We start from the raw sequence: 22,374 nt of genomic DNA, 5'->3' as shown, positions 1-22,374 counted from the left end.
TTATGTAGGTTTTTCCCAGTTTGATCCCGTCTTTTTAAAATCTCCAGTTGAGTCCTAAATAGTATTAATTTGAATCAATTGGGTCCCTGCCGTTAAATCCAGTTGAGTCCTAAATAGTGTTAATTTGAATCAATTGGGTCCCTGCAACGTGGCATTCACATAGTTCTGTACGGGGAATTTAAGAATATTTAATAATGTAAAATTAGGGATTTTTAATGTAAAAATGTAATTAAGGTTTGTTGGTGAATTTTAATTAACCCTAAGTCCTAATTACATGGGGGCAAAGCTATGTCGTTAGCGGTGCCACCACCATAGTCTTGCCATCAACCATCTCACCGTCACGGCCAACCACCATGCTCATCTCGCCAGACCACCCAAAGCCACCACCTAACCCTATTCCGCGCCACACTATCACGTCGACACCATTGTTGTTCATCTTCACAGCCGCCGCAGAGACCGCTCAACAGCCGACAAAATCGTGCCCTTCTTCCTTCAGCCTTCTTCAAGAACAACAAACCCTAAATCCCTAAATCGGAACAACAAAAAGTGGGAAAAGAAACTTGGAAAAGAAAGAAAAAAGCGAAGGAGAACTAAAATTAAATTTTAAAATAAAATAAAATTAAATAGGTGAGTTGGTGGGCCAACCCGACCCACCACGGGTTCAACTCGCATGAGATGAGTTTAAATGAGCCGGGTTGAAATCTGACCTGCATAAAAAAATACATTTTTTTCAAACTCAACCCGGCTCAAACCCGTGGTGGGCCGGGTTGACCCACGGGTTATGATCTATTTTCACATCTTTAAGATATACAATAATGATATCAATGATTATTATGATTAAACATTGACAGTATCAGTGCTAGTGATAAAAAGGTTATTAATAATTAACTACATCTAATTACTATAATAATTATTTACTAATAATGATAATACCCTATATATTGATAAAGCACAGACGTAACAGAAGGAGCAAAAACTAACAACATTAATGGTCTTAATTCTTACAGATTTCTTTATCTTAGGTAAAAGTTGAGGAAAACAACTTGAAGTGAGTTATATTATTGATGATGTAGAAAACACAATAGTTCGTTCATTGGCAAAATCATCACAAAATATCCTAGCTCTATTGATCCTTTACACACCAAAATGAAAATAAAAAAATCAACAACGAAGTTCAGAAAATTCATTGACGACCTCATATAATAAATGGTCGAAAATTTTATGCTCAAACACCAAGCAAATATCTCTAAAGCTTTCACTCTCACGCATACGTTTTAAGGTACAATCTGACTCTCTTACATCGTGTTCTGTCAAAGTACGAATCTGCAACATCATTTCTGAGAGATACTCTGCTTCTTTGTTGACATCTATGAAGGTATGATCTTTATTAGTACTTGCACTGTCTTCAACATCACCATCCAAGGACAACATTGATGGAGATACCCTCTTTGACTTTGAAGCCGTGGTGCTTGAACCATCTGCAATAAAAATAATATATAGTAAGGTAAAGTAAAATTGCTTTCAAACTACAAGACCATGTGAAGAATGCATTATATAGCCACTTTTTAAGCTTACAGAACTGGTATGTTATGTAGTTTTCAAAACAACACGGTTGCAGAGTGATGCGAACATGTTATATGCTTCTTTTACATACATGACTTAAATGCAGTTATGTTGATGATTTTAATTAGTGTTTTTTCTTTCATTAAGTAAAATTTCAGTTCAGCAATAACAAAAATTACATGAGAAAACATGCACATTAACAATGTAAAACTCTAACTTTGACAGCAAAATAGTACCAAAAACTCGTGTAAGATTACATTGTCTGTAAAAATAAGAAATCAATAACATAAACTGTTCAGTCAGACCAAACACAACCCATTGTGTATTTTGGATCCTTTTCTTCACAATGGAACCAGTTAAAAGGCAAAATTCAATGTTATTCCAACAATTACCAAAGTAAAAGTAATGAAAAAATGGGATTGAGTAGAGAAAGCAAACCTAGAAAATCTGTTTCATAAAGGAAAGGATAGTCATTGCTATCTGCAACTGAAACTGGACTGCGATGTTCCAAGCTGCATTCACTTTCAACCTTCAAGAGTAACTTCTGGTTTCTCATGTTCCTCTTGTCTTTTGTTTCCACAAGCTCCTTCTTGTGCTTGTTTGGCAAATAAGTGTTTGACCTTGATCTTGAAGCAGCGCCATTTTGTCTATTACTACAAGAACTACACTTAGAGAAACCTGAGGACACAGAAGACAAATCTTTATTACCTTCAAGATTTCGACCCTTTGAACCATGCTTAGAAGAAGGGTCTCTCCTTGGCTCATTCTTCAGCTTTGAAATTTTCCTGTTCTTACCTACATTTCTCTCTTTCTTCACACTCACACTCTCCTTGTTCTTACTCCCCTGCCTCTTCCCCTTCCTCATTTCTCCCAAACCCGTTTCCATTTTCCTCACCTCTTCGTCTTTGTCACCATCCATGCAAAGCACAAAGAGGTTATTACCCTTTTGGTTCTGAAACAAACCAGGAACCTCTCTGAACGATGACGACGTCTTCACTCTTCTGTGAATGGCATGGCTTGCATCAAACTCAAGCAAGTAATCAACAAAGTTCACTGACCTGCTTCTAGGAACGGAATCTGGGCTCCCTCCTTTCACTGCCCATTTGGAGTTTGGAAGTGAATCCAACCCCATTAACCTTGCCACCACTCCAGGAGTTGAACCATCTTTCACCACCACGGTTTCTTTGGTGAAATGTGCTTTTTCTGAATCATCTGATTCTGTGAAATGATCAGAGGGGTGCACTGGAGGACTAGTTGCATTTCCAGCACATAGTAGCACACGTAGTAAGCCAGGGAAACACCCAGATTTCGGTTTTTCTGCCTTAGCCATGGAGGGTGAAGTTTGCACACTGATACAGAAGTATGCAGAAAAAATTCAATGTGAAAAGAGAATGAGCAGTGTAATGGTTGACCACAGTAGAGAAAGAGAGAAAGAGAATGATATAGTATATGTTGTTGGAAGAGTTGGAACGTGATTGGGAATAACAAAGGTAACTTCCAAGTCTTTAAAGTCGGCACCAGTACTTCACTATAACAGAAAACGAGTTCAATAATTTACCTTTACATTCCTAAACTAAATTGAACACAACCTCAGATTCAGAGATGCACTTGGTCGGTGCTATTCTTTCATAAAAACAAAATTTTAATTTTACCCTCTTAATTTACTTCAATCTTTACTTCAAATCTTTATTGTGTATGTTACTGAAATTGTAATTGAAGAATAATAATAGTAGTATCCAATGAATTGTGTTTATGTTTTATCTTAGCATAATACTTTAGGTTTTAAATAAAATAAAAAGACTATGTGTGATGATTGAAATACAAGTAAATCTTAACTAATTTTACTTTGTTGAATAAATGTTTTCATTACATTATTATACTCTTTATTTAGTTCAAATCCTATTTTTAACAAATCATTGATTTGATGGTTTTTCAAAGACAGATTTATTATAAAATATACAATATCAATCGAACTTAATGCACAACAAATTTTCAACTAAAACAAATTAAATTAATAAATTGATGAGTATTCTTCTTTATAAACAGTATAATTTTATTATTTTTAGTCGATGTAAATTCAATTTTCTCATTTTCATACTTAAATTTTCAACATGGCTTTAAAATGCAAAATGTTCCAATTAAAATTTTATCCATAAAATTAGTGCGAAGGGTAGTTTAGAAAATCAATTTTATATTGTAAATATTGAAAAGTAAGTTTTTTTTTTCCTTATGTAAGTTAGTGAAAATATGATTTTAGTGGTAGATCTAGACAGAAACAAGGTTATGCAAAATTTGAAAGCAATTTATCTTTAGAATCGTAGTGTGAATGTGAATAAAAGGTGTGATTTTACAGCTTTAGGGTTAATACTTTATACATTGGGTAGATTAGAATGGTAGATGATAGAGATAGGGTGTACGAAAGGGTACATTAAAGACAAATATTGGATGAAAAAGCATTGACTGAGGTCTGAAGAAGGAATTTTGTATTTAGTAATTAGTAATGCAAGATGATGTGGTTGCAGTCCAAGTCTTACTAGGCTGCCAAACCGTGTGAATGTTGTTTTGCCAATTAAAAACAAAGTGTGGCCGAAGTTGCTGACTTTTGAGGTCGGAAATGTCCATGTGGTCCACCACCCAAAGGAAATGAGCAGATCTTGCAACTACTATTTCATCTCAAAGAACTTCACCGACATTGTTGACTAGGTTTTCGGGATTCTCAATTGGCCCAATTCATGCTGGTTCTGTAATGGCAAGCCTCTTTATGATGATGGGCCCAATAAATTGGAACCCTCAAGAACTTTTCAGTTAAAATGTTAATACTTGCTAAACAAGTGACTTCTTTAACATGTTATTAAATGCCTCTTGATTATTTTTGTGTATCCAAAAAATTTAGTATTATATATAATTATGTTATTATTTATTATACTATTATTATTATATGTATTATGTAAGTATTATTCAGAAACAGACTCATGATTGAGGTTATCCTATAAATATAAATAATATTCTTTAAGAAGAAGTGTTTATTTTCTCGTAAATATTAATATACAGAATTTATATAAAGATTTTAATTCTTTTACTGATTTGAGGGTCGGAGAGTCTTTTACATATGCGTTTCTCTTCTTTAAACAGCAAAGAAATCATTTCTGAACAACAAAAATAATCAAATCATTATTAAGATCTTACTACTTATTCACAAGATCATGTTTGATATTCAAATAAGAACAATTACCAAACGTCATATTTACTCTAAAGGTTAAATATATTTCGTTCCAAATTGTTTTAAAAACTTGTATTATATCTTTAAATTAAATTATATAATTAATTTTCCTTTATCTTATGTGAAAATTGATATTTTTCCAACAAACAACAGAGGGAGTGTTTTGTATATGATATGCAAAATTTTAATTCTTTTATCAAAAAGATATTTTACATATATTTTATAAAGTGTAAGGCCGAAATAAATATATAATTTAGTTTATGGACAAAACACAATATTTTAAAATAATTTAAAGATAAAAAAAACATATTTAACCATATATTATTCTAATTATTCATTAATTTAGTTGTTTTAAAATTGTAATTGTTTTACAAAATTAAGATATAATAGAGTTTAGTCAATCAGGCATATAGAATGCATTAATACGGTGGTGACAACGGAACTTCTGGAGCAGAGAAAATTTAATAATGTTAAGATTCATATGGTGGAGTTTTATATATATATATATATATATATATATATATATATATATATATATATATATATTATAGTAGAGACCAGTAATATTTTGGAACATTTAGGATGTGATAACTGGTTGTTTGCAGCGAGAAAACTTTGTGGGTGTAATATCACCAATAGTATAAGGACAATAATCTTGGAGGAATTCAATTGTTCTATTTAATTTTCTCTTTTAAATTATAAAAAAAAAACTTGATCGAATTGTGAAAATGACATAAAGAAAAAGTGAAAATATGGAAACAGAAAATAGCAAGAGAAATCTTGGTGCAATTGTGAAAACAGCAGAAAACGAAGTTAAAATGTGCAAACACCAAGGCTTTTGAGAATGTTTCCAAGTCTTCCAATGGTAGTTAGGAAATGTAGAGTGTGGTTTTTAATAATCTCCACGAAAGGTTGTCTACTTTGAGATTGTGTAGGTTGTCGATGATGTTATGTTTTTATTATTATTCTTATACAACTAAATCAGAATCATGTGACTCTGATGCCCAATGTTGACTCACCCACCTCTTCTGAAAAATATAGATTGGTTAGCCTTTTTGGGTTGTTTCTACTATTCTAAGAAATTTCAACACTTTGTTTTCATTGGTATTGCTATACTTTTCCCAAATGCTTTCGGCATAACAAAAGTACCCTTCTTTACTTCTTCACTTAATGAATAAAACAAGAGACAAAATCAGTTTTTGGAGTCTTTAATTCATCCCAAATCACCCTATTTTATGAAGATACTTTTATTTTCCAAAGATTCTTCATTTCTTAATTTAATCTTGTTATATTTCTTTTCCTCCCATGAAATTTTGGTTAATAAATCAACCATGGAACTAAGAATATGGTTTCTTTTTTACCCAATATAAGTTATCATGTAATTCGAGATAGTTGCAAAACTACATTATAATAGTGAAATTATCATTTATCCTTACACTTAACATTTTAGTGTTGAGAAGGATTGAAATTGTTACTATGGGCTCAAAGGCTACCGTTTGGTCTCGACAAGCTTCTCAGTCGTTCGGTCCCGACAACTGTTGAGCAGAATTAATGCACAAATAAATTTGGTAACGCCGTTAGACAGTTAAGGTTTGCATTAATGACCATTAAGAGGTAAATTAATTGGTCAGATTCCTTTAAACTCTATAAATAAGGGTTTAGGTTCGAGGTAAAATTACGTTCAACTCACTAGATAAACAGTTCATAAAACCGCTCACAACTTGAGCGTCGGAGTGTCTTTTACAGGTACCTCCCCCCTTTTCCACGAAGTCGACCGAGCGGTCTAAATTGGGAGCATACAAGCGGAGCACACAAGTCAAAGGTTAGTGTCTCGGTCTCACAAAATCCCTACCGAAACATTTTGGCGTCCACCGTGGGGCCGAGGCTTGAAGACACCCAATGGTGACCACAAGAAATATGGAAGAGCATAGCACCAAAGATTTAATCAAAGAGTTACAAATCCAGATTGAGGCACAGGCGCAGACCATACAAGCGCAGGCGCGGACCATACAAGCGCAAGCGCATGCACAACAAGACATGCAGCGGAGGCATGCAGAGGAGATTGCGGCGCTAAGGGCCAAACGGGTCCCTCCCGAGCGGTCCGCCTCAAATCGAGAAAATGACAACGAAGCAAGCCATAATCACACCAACCTGAACGGTCGAGGTAGAAGGGAACCAACACCCCTGCATACCGTTCGGCCTACCAGTTTACTTCCCTTTACGGCGACCATCATGCAAACTCCAATGCCAGAAAAAACTCCGCCCGCATTGGATAAGTATGATGGTTCAACCGATCCGGAAAATCACCTAAGGACGTTCGGTAATGCAATGGCATTCTATACAAACAATGACCCGGTCATGTGCAGGGCCTTCTCATTATCACTCAAGGAAGAGGCATTGGAATGGTATAACACTCTTCCTCCCAACACAATGGATTGCTTCACCACTGTGAAAACCCTCTTTAGAAGGCAATACACCTCCAACCGGAAACAGGAGATAACACCAGCAGAATTGGTAAATACCAAGCAAGAGAAAGGAGAAACTTTAAAGGCCTTTATGAAAAGGTATACTGAAACCGCACGACGAGTTAAAGAGGTCAATCATTCTTTTATCATCAACAATTTGCCTTCATGTCTGAGACCAGGATATTTTGTGGAAAAATTGTATGTGCGACCACCAAAAACTATGGAGGAGCTTCAGGAAAAAAGCAGTTGAGTTCATCCGTATGGAAGAAATGTGAATCTCACAGAGAAAGCGACAACAAGAAGCTGATGTAGGCGGAGGCAGAAGGGACGGCAAGCGACCGTTCGGCAATAATGATAAAAGTGGGGAACTTCCCCGAACATTTAAGTTTAACCATTATACAACCCTCAACGCACCTAGGGAAAAAGTTCTCGAAGAAGCCCTCAACGCAAAACTTCTCGCACCACGAAGGAAACCATCTCCAAAAGATGCTGACGAAAGGAAAAGCTGTCGTTTCCATCAGAACCATGGACATACTACAAAAGAATGCATTACGCTGAAAAATGAAATAGAAAATCTTATTCGGGCGGGACATCTTCGTAGGTATATAAAGGAAGCAAGAAGCAGCCCCCCAAGGAAGAATATTTGCGAAGAAGCCTCGAACGGGCGTATAGGAAGGACGAGCGGGGGCGGGGCTTCGCAGTCCCAGTCATCATCGGGAACGATCGGTTCGTGGATTTATCAATTGAGGAAATGCATCCAAAACTCTATTAATGTCATGTTTAAATTCAGTTTCATTTAGACTTTTGTTATTGTCTTATACTTTCATTATGGAATAAATAAAGCCGAGCAATTCATCCTCAGTGACTGGTTGCCAACTTTGCTAAAGAAGTTCATATTCAACAAAGAAGACTCTCAGGAAGAGTCTGAAGCCAAAGACCAAGCGGTAAATCCCTCTCGGCCGAAAGGTAAATTCCTCTCGCTGAAGCCAAAGACCGAGAGGTAAATCCCTCTCGGCCGAGCGGTAAATCCCACTCGTCAGCCAGAAAGCTGAAGTTAAAGATCAAGCGGTAAATCCCTCTCGGCCGAGACGTAAATTCCTCCCACTGAAGCCAAAGATCGAGAGGTAAATCCTCTCGGCCGAGCGGTAAATCCCACTCGTCAGCCAAAAAAATGAAGTTAAAGACCGAGCGGTAAATCCCTCTTGACCGAGAGGTAAATTCCTCTCGCTGAAGCCAAAGACCGAGAGGTAAATCCCTCTTGGTCGAGCGGTATATCCCACTCGTCAGCCAGAAAGCTGAAGTTAAAGACCGAGCGGTAAGCCCCTCTCGGTCGAGAGGTAAATTCCTCTCGCTTAAGTTAAAGACCGAGAGGTAAATCCCTCTCGGCCGAGTGGTAAATCCCTCTCGGCCCAGCGGTAAATCCATCTCGTCAGCCAAAAAGTTGAAGTTAAAGACTGAGCGGTAAGCCCCTCTCGGCCGAGAGGTAAATTCCTCTCGCTTAAGTCAAAGACCGAGAGGTAAATCCTTCTCGGCCGAGCGGTAAATCCCTCTCGTCAACCATAAAGTTGAAGTTAAAGATCGAGTAGTAAATCCCTCTCGGCCGAGAGGTAAATTCCTCTCGCTGAAGCCAAAGACCGAGAGGTAAATCCCTCTCGGCCGAGCGGTAAATCCCTCTCGTCAGCCAGAAAGCTAAAGTTAAAGACCGAGCGGTAAGCCCCTCTCGGTCGAGAGGTAAATTCCTCTCGCTGAAGCCAAAGACCGAGAGGTAAATCCCTCTCAGCCGAGCGGTAAATCCTTCTCGTCAACTAGAAAGCTGAAGTTAAAGACCCAGCGGTAAGCCCCTCTCGGTCGAGAGGTAAATTCCTCTCGCTTAAGTCAAAGACCGAGAGGTAAATCCCTCTCGATCGAGCGGTAAATCCCTCTCGATCGAGCGGTAAATCCCTCTCGTCAACCTGGAAGCCCTGGTAACAAGGACTAAGTCTCAAGTATGTAGCAAGTCAGTCGTATAGTACGGATGACAAGATTCAACACATGAAACTGTTAGGCCCAAATAAGATATAACAACTTGAAGCACATTGAGAGTAAGCTCCTCAATACAACGAGAACAACCTCCTTCAAACTCATAAGTCCTATAGTTAACCGTTCGGCTAAAGCCGAATGGTTAACTCGGACTTGGGGGGCTTATGTTACTATGGGCTCAGAGGCTACCGTTCGGTCTCGACAAGCTTCTCAGCCGTTCGGTCCCGACAACTGTTGAGCAGAGTTAATTCACAAATAAATGTGGTAACGACTATAGTTAAACAGTTAATGTTTGCATTAATGACCATTAAGAGGTAAATTAATTGGTCAGATTCCTTTAAACTCTATAAATAAGGGTCTAGGTTCGAGATAAAATTACGTTCAACTCACTAGATGAACAGTTCATAAAACCGCCCATAACTTGAGCGTCGGAGTGTCTTTTACAGGTACCTCCCCCCTTTTCCACGAAGTCGACCGAGCGGTCAAGACTGAAATCCACCAAACGACCAATACCGAAGGCAACCGAGCGGTCTAGATTGGGAGCATACAAACGGAGCACACAAGTCAAAGGTATCTTGGTCTCACAAAATCCCTACTGAAACAGAAATATACGGATTTGGGTATGCATTTCTCAATTATTTTGATTGATTAAGACGAGTGTGCATGAAAAGTTACACTATACATGGGTCATATATACAAGTTTGTTTCTTCTCTTAATTATGAACATTTGAATAGAAACCTTGTGTGGCTCACATATAATAAAATTAAAGCTTAAAGCAAGTATAAAGATGAAGTATTTAATGTTTTCAACCACATGATTGAAGATTCTATAGAAGAAAAATCTTCATTAAAGTTTTGACCAAGTTGTTGAGTTGCTGACATACAACATGTTGAAAGTGACTCTTTGATCTTTGGTTTCAATTTGATCAACTTAAAAAGATAATTTGAAAAGTGTTCATAATTGTTTTGATTATTGTTAGTTTTGCAAGAAAGAACATTTTAATTTTTTGTAAGAAGAACATTTTAATTTGTTAAACGGGCGAATTAACTCAAATACTTGTTATTGTCTTTGTTTAAATTTATTGAAACAAAATTTTAATTAATTAAAATCACTTAAATATTAATATCTGTATGTAGTTCTGGTTTAATAAATGAAAACAAAATGACAATCTAATGGATTAAAATCACATAAAATGTACATTTTAGTGATTTGAACATATTAAAAATTTGTTAACACGTTTTGAGACTTTTATTATTGATTCTTTTTTCATAGATTAAAATAGTTTTGGTCAACTAAAATTTACATATATAAATCAAACATAATACTTTCTATCACACTTATAATGAAATTGAACGTATTCTTTTTTCATTGGTTGAAAAATGCTTATTCTAACAACAAGAACTATTCAATTTTTTCTCGTTTATTGACATTTGCATGGATTTTGTGTGAATTATATATATATATATATATATATATATATATATATATATTATGACTCAGTTTCAGTATATAAATTACATATTCATGAGCGTTGTAGAATAGCTTACAAATTCAATCAAAATAAATAATAGAGTCGTTTAACTCGTGTCATTAAAAAACTATTATTTAGTTACTGGAGGATTTTTTTGATCTACGAACTTTTTACTTTTTTGTAAAATAACTTCTGGAAATTTTTTAAACCATAGATGAGTCGTCACAATTTATCTGTAGAGTTTTCTATGATCTCTGGAATCATATTTAATTTGTGGAGGTTTTCTTATGAGAATAAAAATCTCTTCTATTACTCTGACTATTATTTTCTGGGAGTTTTTAACTTCATTTATTTTTAATTATTTGATCACTAAAATCCTCTGTATTTTTTACACTATTTTTTGGGATTAATATATGTTATTCAATTCATCAGCTGAAATAATAAAAAAATTAATAAAATATATAAAATTATAAAATACACAAAAATAATTCAAAATTAATTTTATTGATGATTTAAAATAACATACATTCATTGAAAATTACAATGTAAATATGAAAAAAAAATACATAATATTTAAATAACATTACAAGATTGACTAAAAAGATAGCATGGTCAAAAATTACCAGACCAATTAAAAACATATAAAGTAATGTTGATAACCTAAACAAAATCCCTAACAAAGATAAAACTTTAACATGAAACCAATAACTCTGCTTTTGCTTCTTATCCTATGAAGTAAAACAGGTTCACTTCATCCACTACTTCCCTTAAACTCATTCCTCAACCACTACTTTTTAAACATTCACTAAACATTCAACCAAGAGCCGAGGCTCTTCAAATCACACGCCTAACTTGAGCGTCGGAGTACCTTTTGCAGGTACATCCACCCCCATCCCAAAGGAGGCCGATCGGCTTGCGCCAACACCGATCGGCCGACAGCTGGAGCTTGGAGGCGAGCGAGCAGCCCAGACACATCAACAGGTTAGTTTCTCGGTCCCAAAACTTTCCACCGAAACATTTTGGCGCCCACCGTGGGGCCGAGCGGCAAACCCAAATGGTGACCACGAGGAGCATGGAGGAAGAACAACACACCAGAGATTTGATAGCGCAGATGCAGGCGCAAATACAGGCACAGGCCAGAACCATACAAGCACAAACGCACGCACAACAGGAGATGCAGCGAAGACACGCAGAAGAAATTACAATGTTGAGAGCAGAACGAGGTCGTGCCGAGCGGTCAACTCAACACTCGGAGTCCACAGCCGATCGGGGTAACAACCAACACAATGATAACGCTGGAAGTCGTAATCAGCAGCCATCTCGGCATACTGACCCGAACGATCGGGGAAGAAGGGAACCGTCCCCCTTACGAACCGATCGGCCCTCCAGTCTGCTCCCTTTCACTGCGATCGTCATGCAAGCTCCAATGCTAGAGAAGAACCCTCCTGTATTGGATAAATACGATGGCTCGACAGATCCCGACAATCATCTCAGGATTTTCACCAATGCAATGGTGTTCTACACGGACAGTGATCCGGTTATGTGCAGGGCCTTCTCCTTATCACTCAAGGACGAAGCATTAGAGTGGTATAACACTCTTCCCCCAAACACAGTGGATTGCTTCGCCACTGTGGAAAATCTTTTTAAAAGGCAATACGCCTCCAATCGTAATCAGGAAGTAACGCCAGCGGAATTGGTAAATACTAAGCAAGAAAAGGGAGAAACTTTGAAGGCCTTTATGAAAAGGTATATGGAAACAGCACGACGAGTCAAAGAGGTAAGTCAATCTTTTATCATCACCAATTTGCCTTCCTGTCTAAAACCAGGGTACTTTGCTGAGAAGTTGTATGCACGACCTCCAAAAACAATGGAGGAGCTCCAAGAACGGATAGCCGAATTCATCCGCATGGAGGACATGCGAATTTCACAAAGAAAGCGACAACAAGAAATTGAGGCAAGTGGAGGTAGACAGGACGGTAAACGACCGTTCGACAATAATGGTAAAAACGGGGAGTTTTCCCGAACATTTAAATTTAATCACTATACACCCCTCAACACACCTAGGGCAAAAGTTCTTGAAGAAGCTCTAAACGCTGAACTTCTCACACTCCAAACGAAACCATCTCCAAGATACGCGGATGAAAGGAAGAGCTGTCATTTCCATCAGAATCGTGGACATACTACAGAAGAATGCATTACGCTCAAAAATGAAATAGAACGTCTTGTTCAGGCAGGACACCTCTGTAAGTACATACAGGAAGCAAGAAGAAGTCCCGAACGAGCATATCGGAAGAACGAACGACGGCGAGACTATAGTCGCAGTCCTGCTCGCCATCGTGGACGATCGGCTCGCGGAGTAATAAACTGAAGATAGGAATCCCTATCTCTATTTAGTGTCATGTTTAAATTCTTGATTTAGACTTTTGTTATTTTACTGAACTTTCGTTATGCAATGAATAAAATCAAGCAATTCACGCTCGACCATCGGTTACCAATTTCAAACCCTCTCAAAGTCGAACGGTAAAGCCCGTTCCCTAGGAAGCACTCCTAGGTCGAAGACCGAGCGGTAAATCCCCCTCGGGCGAGAGGTAAAGCCCTCTCGACGACGAACGGTAAATCCCGTTCACTAGGAAACACTCCTAGCTCAAAGCAGAGGTAAAACCCTCTCAAAGTCGAACGGTAAAGCCCGTTCCCTAGGAAGCACTCCTAGGTCGAAGACCGAGCGGTAAATCCCCCTCGGGCGAGAGGTAAAGCCCTCTCGACGACGAACGGTAAATCCCGTTCACTAGGAAACACTCCTAGCTCAAAGCAGAGGTAAAACCCTCTCAAAGTCGAACGGTAAAGCCCGTTCCCTAGGAAGCACTCCTAGGTCGAAGACCGAGCGATAAATCCCTCTCAGGCAAGAGGTAAAGCCCTCTCGACAAATGTCGAAGGCCGAGAGGTAAATTCCTCTCGGTTCCTATTGAAGGTCGAGCGGTAAATCCCGCTCGGTTAAAAGTTGAAGGTCGAGAGGTAAAACCCTCTCGACAAATGTCGAAGGCCGAGAGGTAAATTCCTCTCGGTTCCTATTGAAGGTCGAGCGGTAAATCCCGCTCGGTTAAAGGTTGAAGTTCGAGAGGTAAAACCCTCTCGACAAATGTCGAAGGCCGAGAGGTAAATTCCTCACGGTTCCTATTGAAGGTCGAGCGGTAAATCCCGCTCGGTTAAAGGTTGAAGGTCAAGAGGTAAAACCCTCTCGACAAATGTCGAAGGCCGAGAGGTAAATTCCTCTCGGTTCCTATTGAAGGTCGAGCGGTAAATCCCGCTCGGTTAAAAGTTGAAGGTCGAGAGGTAAAACCCTCTCGACAAATGTCGAAGGCCGAGAGGTAAATTCCTCTCGGTTCCTATTGAAGGTCGAGCGGTAAATCCCGCTCGGTTAAATGTTGAAGGTCGAGAGGTAAAACCCTCTCGACAAATGTCGAAGGCCGAGAGGTAAATTCCTCTCGGTTCCTATTGAAGGTCGAGCGGTAAATCCCGCTCGGTTAAAAGTTGAAGGTCGAGAGGTAAAACCCTCTCGACAAATGTCGAAGGCCGAGAGGTAAATTCCTCTCGGTTCCTATCGAAGGTCGAGCGGTAAATCCCGCTCGGTTAAAGGTTGAAGGTCGAGAGGTAAAACCCTCTCGACAAATGTCGAAGACCGAGAGGTAAATTCCTCTCGGTTCCTATTGAAGGTCGAGCGGTAAATCCCGCTCGGTTAAAAGTTGAAAGTTGAAGGTCAAGAGGTAAAACCCTCTCGACAAATGTCGAAGACCGAGAGGTAAATTCCTCTCGGTTCCTATTGAAGGTCGAGCGGTAAATCCCACTCGGTTAAAAGTTGAAAGTTGAAGGTCGAGAGGTAAAACCCTCTCGACAAATGTCGAAGGCCGAGAGGTAAATTCCTCTCGGTTCCTATTGAAGGTCGAGCGGTAAATCCCGCTCGGTTAAAAGTTGAAGGTCGAGAGGTAAAACCCTCTCGACAAATGTCGAAGGCCGAGAGGTAAATTCCTCTTGGTTCCTATTGAAGGTCGAGCGCTAAATCCCGCTCGGTTAAATGTTGAAGGTCGAGAGGTAAAACCCTCTCGACAAATGTCGAAGGCCGAGAGGTAAATTCCTCTCGGTTCCTATTGAAGGTCGAGCGGTAAATCCCGCTCGGTTAAAAGTTGAAGGTCGAGAGGTAAAACCCTCTCGACAAATGTCGAAGGCCGAGAGGTAAATTCCTCTCGGTTCCTATCGAAGGTCGAGCGGTAAATCCCGCTCGGTTAAAGGTTGAAGGTCGAGAGGTAAAACCCTCTCGACAAATGTCGAAGACCGAGAGGTAAATTCCTCTCGGTTCCTATTGAAGGTCGAGCGGTAAATCCCGCTCGGTTAAAAGTTGAAAGTTGAAGGTCAAGAGGTAAAACCCTCTCGACAAATGTCGAAGACCGAGAGGTAAATTCCTCTCGGTTCCTATTGAAGGTCGAGCGGTAAATCCCGCTCGGTTAAAAGTTGAAAGTTGAAGGTCGAGAGGTAAAACCCTCTCGACAAATGTCGAAGGCCGAGAGGTAAATTCCTCTCGGTTCCTATTGAAGGTCGAGCGGTAAATCCCGCTCGGTTAAAAGTTGTAGGTCGAGAGGTAAAACCCTCTCGACAAATGTCGAAGGCCGAGAGGTAAATTCCTCTCGGTTCCTATTGAAGGTCGAGCGGTAAATTCCGCTCGGTTAAAAGTTGAAGGTCGAGAGGTAAAACCCTCTCGACAAATGTCGAAGGCCGAGAGGTAAATTCCTCTCGGTTCCTATTGAAGGTCGAGCGGTAAATCCCGCTCGGTTAAAAGTTGAAGGTCGAGAGGTAAAACCCTCTCGACAAATGTCGAAGGCCGAGAGGTAAATTCCTCTCGGTTCCTATTGAAGGTCGAGCGGTAAATCCCGCTCGGTTAAAAGTTGAAGGTCGAGAGGTAAAACCCTCTCGACAAATGTCGACGGCCGAGAGGTAAATTCCTCTCGGTTCCTATTGAAGGTCGAGCGGTAAAACGCTTTCAGTTCCGCCAACGCAGCCTCCCTCAAACTCATCAGTCCTATAGTTAACCACGGCTAAAGCCGACCGCTTAACTCGGACTTGGGGGGATGTATAGTATAAAATATTAACCGAACGGTTACAAACAACCAACCGGATATTCAGGTAATCTGTTTATATCTTATTCTGTTTATATTTTATTGGGCTTATATCAACAGCTTAAGATCCATGAGGTAAATTATAAATACAAAGCCAGGGCGAAAGGCCAGGTAGGTTCCACTTACGCATTATTTACTCTACGTTATTCTCCAATACTCAATAGTGATAAACATTCACTAAACATTCAACCAAGAGCCGAGGCTCTTCAAATCACACGCCTAACTTGAGCGTCGGAGTACCTTTTGCAGGTACATCCACCCCCATCCCAAAGGAGGCCGATCGGCTTGCGCCAACACCGATCGGCCGACAGCTGGAGCTTGGAGGCGAGCGAACAGCCCAGACACATCAACAGGTTAGTTTCTCGGTCCCAAAACTTTCCACCGAAACAATATATATGAAGTTTTATGAGATTCTAAGCATGATAAACAAGATGAACCGTGGATTCATCATCCATTTCCGAACCTGCAAAGTTGAGATTCTACATACAAAGATGTAGTGTGTCAATTGCTTAAGAACCTCTTCAATAAAATTACACTGAGCTAATTTTCATAATAAATAATTTGTGATTCAGTATCATACATAATAAATGATGTAGTTCCATACATAATATTACTATTGAAAAAATCTATATAATCAAATATACACAATCTATATAATATATATAATGAATGATTAAATTAAGTCTTTAACATAATTATTATATAAGTGATTTTAATCCTATATTCACATTTAAGTAAATTGTGATAAAAAATCTACAACTTTCTTCTATATTATTTCGATCAATCGAATATACTATAATTTATATCATTTCTATGTTTTTCTCAATTCAAACAAATTCATTTTTTTTTCATTTTCTCTCTCACTTTCGTCCCCTACTGGGTTTCTTAAAAAAATAAAAATAAAGCTTACACACTCAAATTAATTATCAATTTAGCTGATATGAGTTGTATGAGTGTAACTTCCATATTCATCTATTTGCTTACTGATAAATGATGAAAGTTGCTTTTATTTTCTTCATATTGTTGAATCACAATGGAATTATATTCCTTATCTCAAAATAGTTTTCTGACATTTCCCTTCAAGACAAAGCGTTCATGCTAAATATGCCACTCCTTTTTCATGTCTAGTGTGCACAAATTTTCATCACTCCACTGCCTGCACTATGTTATGGAGATGACTGTTTATTTAATGGTGTTTCCACATAATGTGAAAGATCTTAAATCCATTCCAGACAAAATCTTGTAGCTTTTGGATATTTTCTTAGTAATAAACTGTGCCATTATATGACATCCTTTTCTCACAACTGTTTAATAAGATCATAATACCTGGTCACGATGAAATGGCAGAATATATTGATAAAATTGTCACGTTAGCAATGAGATTCAAACTTAATTCTTTATAAAATAATGAGTTTGGTACTAATCAATTAAACCAAAATTAATATTGATTTCACACTATTATTAAAATGAAAAAAAAACATGTTTATGTAGCTTTTAGTAGAATTCCCATATATCTTATTTTCAAAATATATAAAAAATACACTTCAGAAATTATAATTTCAAAAATATACAAACAAGCTTTTAAGGTAGAGTAGTTTGGTATATAAATTATAATGAAAATCTAACGTGAATTAAACCAAAATGACCTATATCCTTTTAAAAAAATTAAAATAAATTGAACTAAATAAAAATTTAGAATATAATTATATTTTTTATAAAAGTTAAAGGATAAAAAAAAAGATTTAGCCAATTATGAACAAACATATATCAAGCCATGTGCGACTATTGATTGTGGTGTAAGGAACTGATAGTTCGTCTTAGAACCTTCTTATTGGCTCACGATGAGTGTTAACGTTCAGATCTCAAGTTCGTCGAATGATATCATTAGGGTCAATCACCCTTCATCCGAGGTATTGTTTGTAGCTTGTGCTTTGTCATAATTTTGTCCTTAAGATGCGCCTCGAAGGGTGGAAGGAGTATTTAAATTATTATAAGTCTCGACTCCTAAACGATGTGGGACTATTGGGTGCGATAGAAATATAAGCCCCCTAGTCGAGTTTAAGGCAAATGACTGTTCACCCTCAATATAGAGCTTAAGGGACCGATGGTTCGTCTTAGAACCTCGTTATCGACCACATGGTGGACACCAAGTTTCGATACCAAGTCTGCCGAATGACATCGTTAGGATTAATTACCCTTCATCCAAGATATTGTCCGCTTTGGAGTTTATGTTTCATCACAGTTTTGTCCTTAAAAGGGGCCTTGGAGGATGGAAGGAGGAAGAAGTATTCACACTTCTTAAGCCTCGACTCCTAAACGATGTGGGACTATTAGACATGGTAGGAACAATAATTAATCTCACCAATTTGATATTATTATTATCTATTTGAGGTAAGTGTTTATTTTACTATATTATTTGATGTTACATTACTCGTTTTATAACATAGGCTCAGGGTCCAAAAATCTGATAAATACATCTAGTATTCCCTAGGGAATACATACTCACTCTCATACTCATTCTCTCTTACTCAAAATATCTCAATTCTCTTACTGACTTGAGTGTCGGAGAGTCTTTTATAGATGGATCTTTCCTCATGTTCCAACCCTCCAAAGCATACATTAAGGGCAGTAACCAAGCTAAAAGGCCCTCTTTTTAGAAGTATTTTCACATGGTAAAAGCTCTTGTAGAACATTTTAATGAGTTTGAAATCAACCATGTGCCAAGAGAAGAAAATGAAAAGGTTGATGTGTTATCCAAGCTTGCTAGCACAAAGAAACACGACTAGCATAGGACTCTCATGCAACTGACTCTCTCAAGCCCAAGATGAGATCGTGAAGATATGATTAAGATCCCCTTAACCTCCGCAAGCTGGATGACACCAATCATGACTTATCTAACCACTAATGTGCTTCCTACCAACCCAATAAAAGCAAAGCACATATAGCGGCAAGTAGCGTTCTATACCATACAATACGGGAAGCTCTTCAAAAGAGGATTCATTGCCCCTCTACTCACATGTTTGGATTAGGAACAAGCCTAATATTTACTTACTAAGATACATCACGACATATGTGATATGCACTCTAGAGACCAATGCATGCAGGCACTATTAACAACTCGAAGTTTTGAAGTTTACCAAATATACTCAATGAAATATTACTTAGAAAGAAAGAATGTTGTTTAAAATAATATTCACCTGGACGAATTAAGTCTAGACAAGAAAAGCCTAGATGAAAAATAATTATAGACAAACTAGCTCAAAATAAGACAGATCATGAGATGAATTGAAACACTACCTAGAGCCCCACAAATAAGCATTTGATGAGAAGTGACGTAAGAATAACTACCTTGAGAAATATCGTCTAAACCCAGATGAAACATATTCAAAAAGGCATAAACGTCTAATCAAGTAGAAGAAGCCTACACAAACATTAGTAAGACACCATGCATACACTAGTGCAGAAAAGACCTTTAACGTCAGCCCTTAGACGTCGGATCACATAATACCCAACGTAAACATTGACCGGTGTCATTTTCGTAAATGAATTGAACATGTAGACGTCGGCTACTTAGGGGGCCCGACGTCTAGACGTCGACTATTGAAGGACCCGACGTCTAAATGAGCAATAAACGTCAGGTTGTTCCAATGGACGCCAAAATGGTTGCGTCAGAATGTGAAAAGGCATTTTTTTCGTCATTTAGACGTTTGATCCCGCCACCCCGACGTTTGAATGGACATTTAGACGTCGGTTCCCCTATAACCGACGACTAATGGCTTGCACAGGCAGGTGAAAAGGTGGTTTTGGACGGCGGTTAGTCAGCCCCGACGTCTAAATGCCCATTCGGACGTTGGCTCCTCCTATATCAGACGTCCAAAGGCACCGGGAAATATATTTTTTAAATTGATTAGACGTCATATTAGTAGGGGCCCGACGTCTAGGGGAATTTAGACGACGGTCACTAAAGGGACCGACGTCTACATGCTTGTTTTATCCCAAATCGTGAACCCGCAAGGAGTTATATGCACACTGTTCATCGTCTTCCTCCTCGCGTTTTCTCTTCGCGATGTTGCATTTTCAGGTGCGTTTTCTCCCTTTTGGACCGTTTAAACTTACTTTTACTCCGATTAAATTACTCTTTGAAGAAATATCTTCCATTTCAACCGATTGAAATTCATTTTCGTTGCGTTTTGGTGCAATTTCTAGCGTGTTCTTGGGCGGAATTTTTGACCCTTTTTGGCCTGCATTTTTGGACGTGCACTCCTCCATTTCCCTCCATTGCGTTTTTAATCTACTAAGAAGTTTAGCTTCTTTGTTGAAAACTTTTTGTGCATGCATGTTTTTGGCTTTTGTGTATGCATATTATTGGCTTTTGTGTATCCATGTTATCGGCTTTTGTGTATGCATGTTATCGGCTTTTGTGTATGCATGTTTTTGGCTTTTAGATATGCATGTGTTATTGGCTTTTGAATATGCATGTGATAAAGTTTTGTTGTGTTATTATGATTGACATGTTAGATTATAAGTATCAAATCATTAAGTGAAACTTAGTTCCCGTATTTAACACAAACGATTAAAAGATTAATCGTTTGTATTAAATTTTGAATTGTCCGATTGGACAGTTTGGGAAAATTTATTTTTCATAAATTACTATAACATGTACGTTGGAGTTTATAGATAACATTGATAAATTTTCGGTTCAGATTATTTATGTTGTTCTCCATATGCATATTTGATTGTGGTCATTCTTGACCACTCTCATTTCGTGTATTTCGGAGACCAATGTGAAATGTTGTCGAAATCTTATCAAATTTATCATGTTAGACTTTTTTGCACATGACTTAGCAAATTATGAAAAATAATTTTTCTGAATGGGCAGGGCCTAACCTTGTAAGAGTTAAGAAATTGAAACTGACGATGAAGATTGTTACGGACATAGTATGGATCGAAGCTGGATGAATGAACGTTGCATCAGTTAAGAATATGAGAAGGGTGTTTCAGAGTTCTTGAAATATGTTGAACAAAATGCAAAGTCTGTTAACGGGACATATTTTTGTCCTTGTGTTCGTTGTCTTAATCAAATACTCCAAGACTTAGGCAATATGTGTGATCATGTATTCATGTTCGGCATAATGAGAAGTTATACCGTTTGGACTTGGCATGGAGAAGTATTGGACCAGTCTACCCCGTCACGAGGAACGGATTATATGGAAGAATGGATGAGTGATCATTTAGAGGACATGATACGTGATGTTGGTGAAGATAATTTTGGAAGAGCTCATTTGTATGATTCTCTTATAAATGATTCAGAGCAATCGTTGTTCCCAAGATGCTCAAACTTTACACGTTTGTCTGCAACTTTAAAGTTGTTTAGTTTAAAAGCAAGGAATGGATGGACCAATAAAAGTTTCACAGAGTTGTCGAAGTTGTTTAAAGAGATGCTTCCAGAAAATAATACTCTACCTATTCGTAATTACGAGGCAAAGAAAATTTTATGTCTAATGGTCTTGAATATCAAAAGATACATGATTGTCCTAATGATTGTGTTTTGTATATAAAGAAGTTTGCTTCGCTAAAATATTGTCCAACATGTGGTTTATCTTGTTTTAAAAAGAAAAATGACAGAAACACTGGTGATGAAGGTAATGATGGTGCACCTGCTAAGGTGATGTGGTATTTGCCTATAATACCTAGGTTGAAACGTATGTTCTCTGTTAAAGAAGATGTAAAGAACCTTAAATGACATGTTGTCGGAAGAAAGTGCGATAATCTTCTTCAACACCCAGCTGATTCACCACAATGAAACAAGATTGATGAAACATTTCTAGAATTTGGTGCAAATCCAAGAAACTTAAGACTTGCACTTGCAAGTGATGGTATGAATCCTTATGGGAACTTAAGTAGCAAACACAATTCATGGCCAGTTATGTTGATGATATACAATCTTTCTCCTTTGTTGTGCATGAAGAGAAAATATGTCATGTTGTCCATGATGATATCGGGTCCTAGACAACCTGGAAATGACATTGATGTTTACTTGAAACCTTTAATTGATTATTTGAAATTGTTGTGGGAAGAAGTGGTCGAAGTGTTTGATTCAGATGTTCAAGAAAATTTTCGTTTGCGTGCAACGTTGTTTTGCACTATAAATTATTTCCCAGCCTATGGAAACTTGAGCGGTTATAGTGTTAAAGGCCATTTTGCATGTCCCATTTGTGAAGAAAACACTAGTTACCTTCAATTGAAGCATGGTCAAAAGACGGTTTATACAAGACATCGAAAATGTCTTCCTCGTAATCACTGTTACCGTAGATTGAAAAAAGCATTTAATGGAAGTGTTGAGGATGAGGTTGTGTCCAAACCCCGCAATGGTGAAGAGGTGTACAACGAAGTCAAAAACATTGACATTGTCTTCGGAAAACATCATAAAAGTACCTTTGCGAAAAACATCTGGAAGAAACGATCAATAT

General features: G+C 38.0%; 2 protein-coding genes across 2 annotated transcripts; one reads left to right on the top strand and one right to left on the bottom strand.

The window, feature by feature from the left end:
• Positions 1-1,029: 1,029 nt before the first annotated feature.
• On the bottom strand, positions 1,030-3,197 carry LOC108347117 (uncharacterized). The gene is made up of 2 exons (XM_017586250.2): positions 2,002-3,197; positions 1,030-1,478 (listed from the first exon to the last, which is right to left on the bottom strand). The coding sequence occupies exons 1-2, from the start codon at positions 2,891-2,893 to the stop codon at positions 1,162-1,164; spliced, it is 1,209 nt and encodes a 402-aa protein (XP_017441739.1). The 5' UTR covers positions 2,894-3,197; the 3' UTR covers positions 1,030-1,161.
• Positions 3,198-11,811: 8,614 nt separating this feature from the next.
• Positions 11,812-13,107, top strand: LOC128193925 (uncharacterized). The gene has a single exon (XM_052868120.1). It carries the CDS (start codon positions 11,812-11,814, stop codon positions 13,105-13,107), a length of 1,296 nt encoding a protein of 431 aa, XP_052724080.1.
• Positions 13,108-22,374: the final 9,267 nt, after the last annotated feature.

The sequence above is a fragment of the Vigna angularis genome, chromosome 9, assembly GCF_016808095.1.
Source record: "Vigna angularis cultivar LongXiaoDou No.4 chromosome 9, ASM1680809v1, whole genome shotgun sequence".
NCBI lineage: Eukaryota > Viridiplantae > Streptophyta > Magnoliopsida > Fabales > Fabaceae > Vigna > Vigna angularis.
Note: the sequence above shows the minus strand (reverse complement) of the source record. Positions and strands in the feature narration are given on the sequence as shown.

Excerpts from the sequence above, each read along its gene's own strand:
- LOC108347117 (XM_017586250.2), bottom strand. The coding sequence starts at position 2,893 with ATGGCTAAGGCAGAAAAACCGAAATCTGGGTGTTTCCCTGGCTTACTA. Across the intron at positions 1,479-2,001 it reads TTATGAAACAGATTTTCTAG|ATGGTTCAAGCACCACGGCT; the intron begins GTTTGCTTTCTC and ends TTTTTATTGCAG.
- LOC128193925 (XM_052868120.1), top strand. The coding sequence starts at position 11,812 with ATGGAGGAAGAACAACACACCAGAGATTTGATAGCGCAGATGCAGGCG.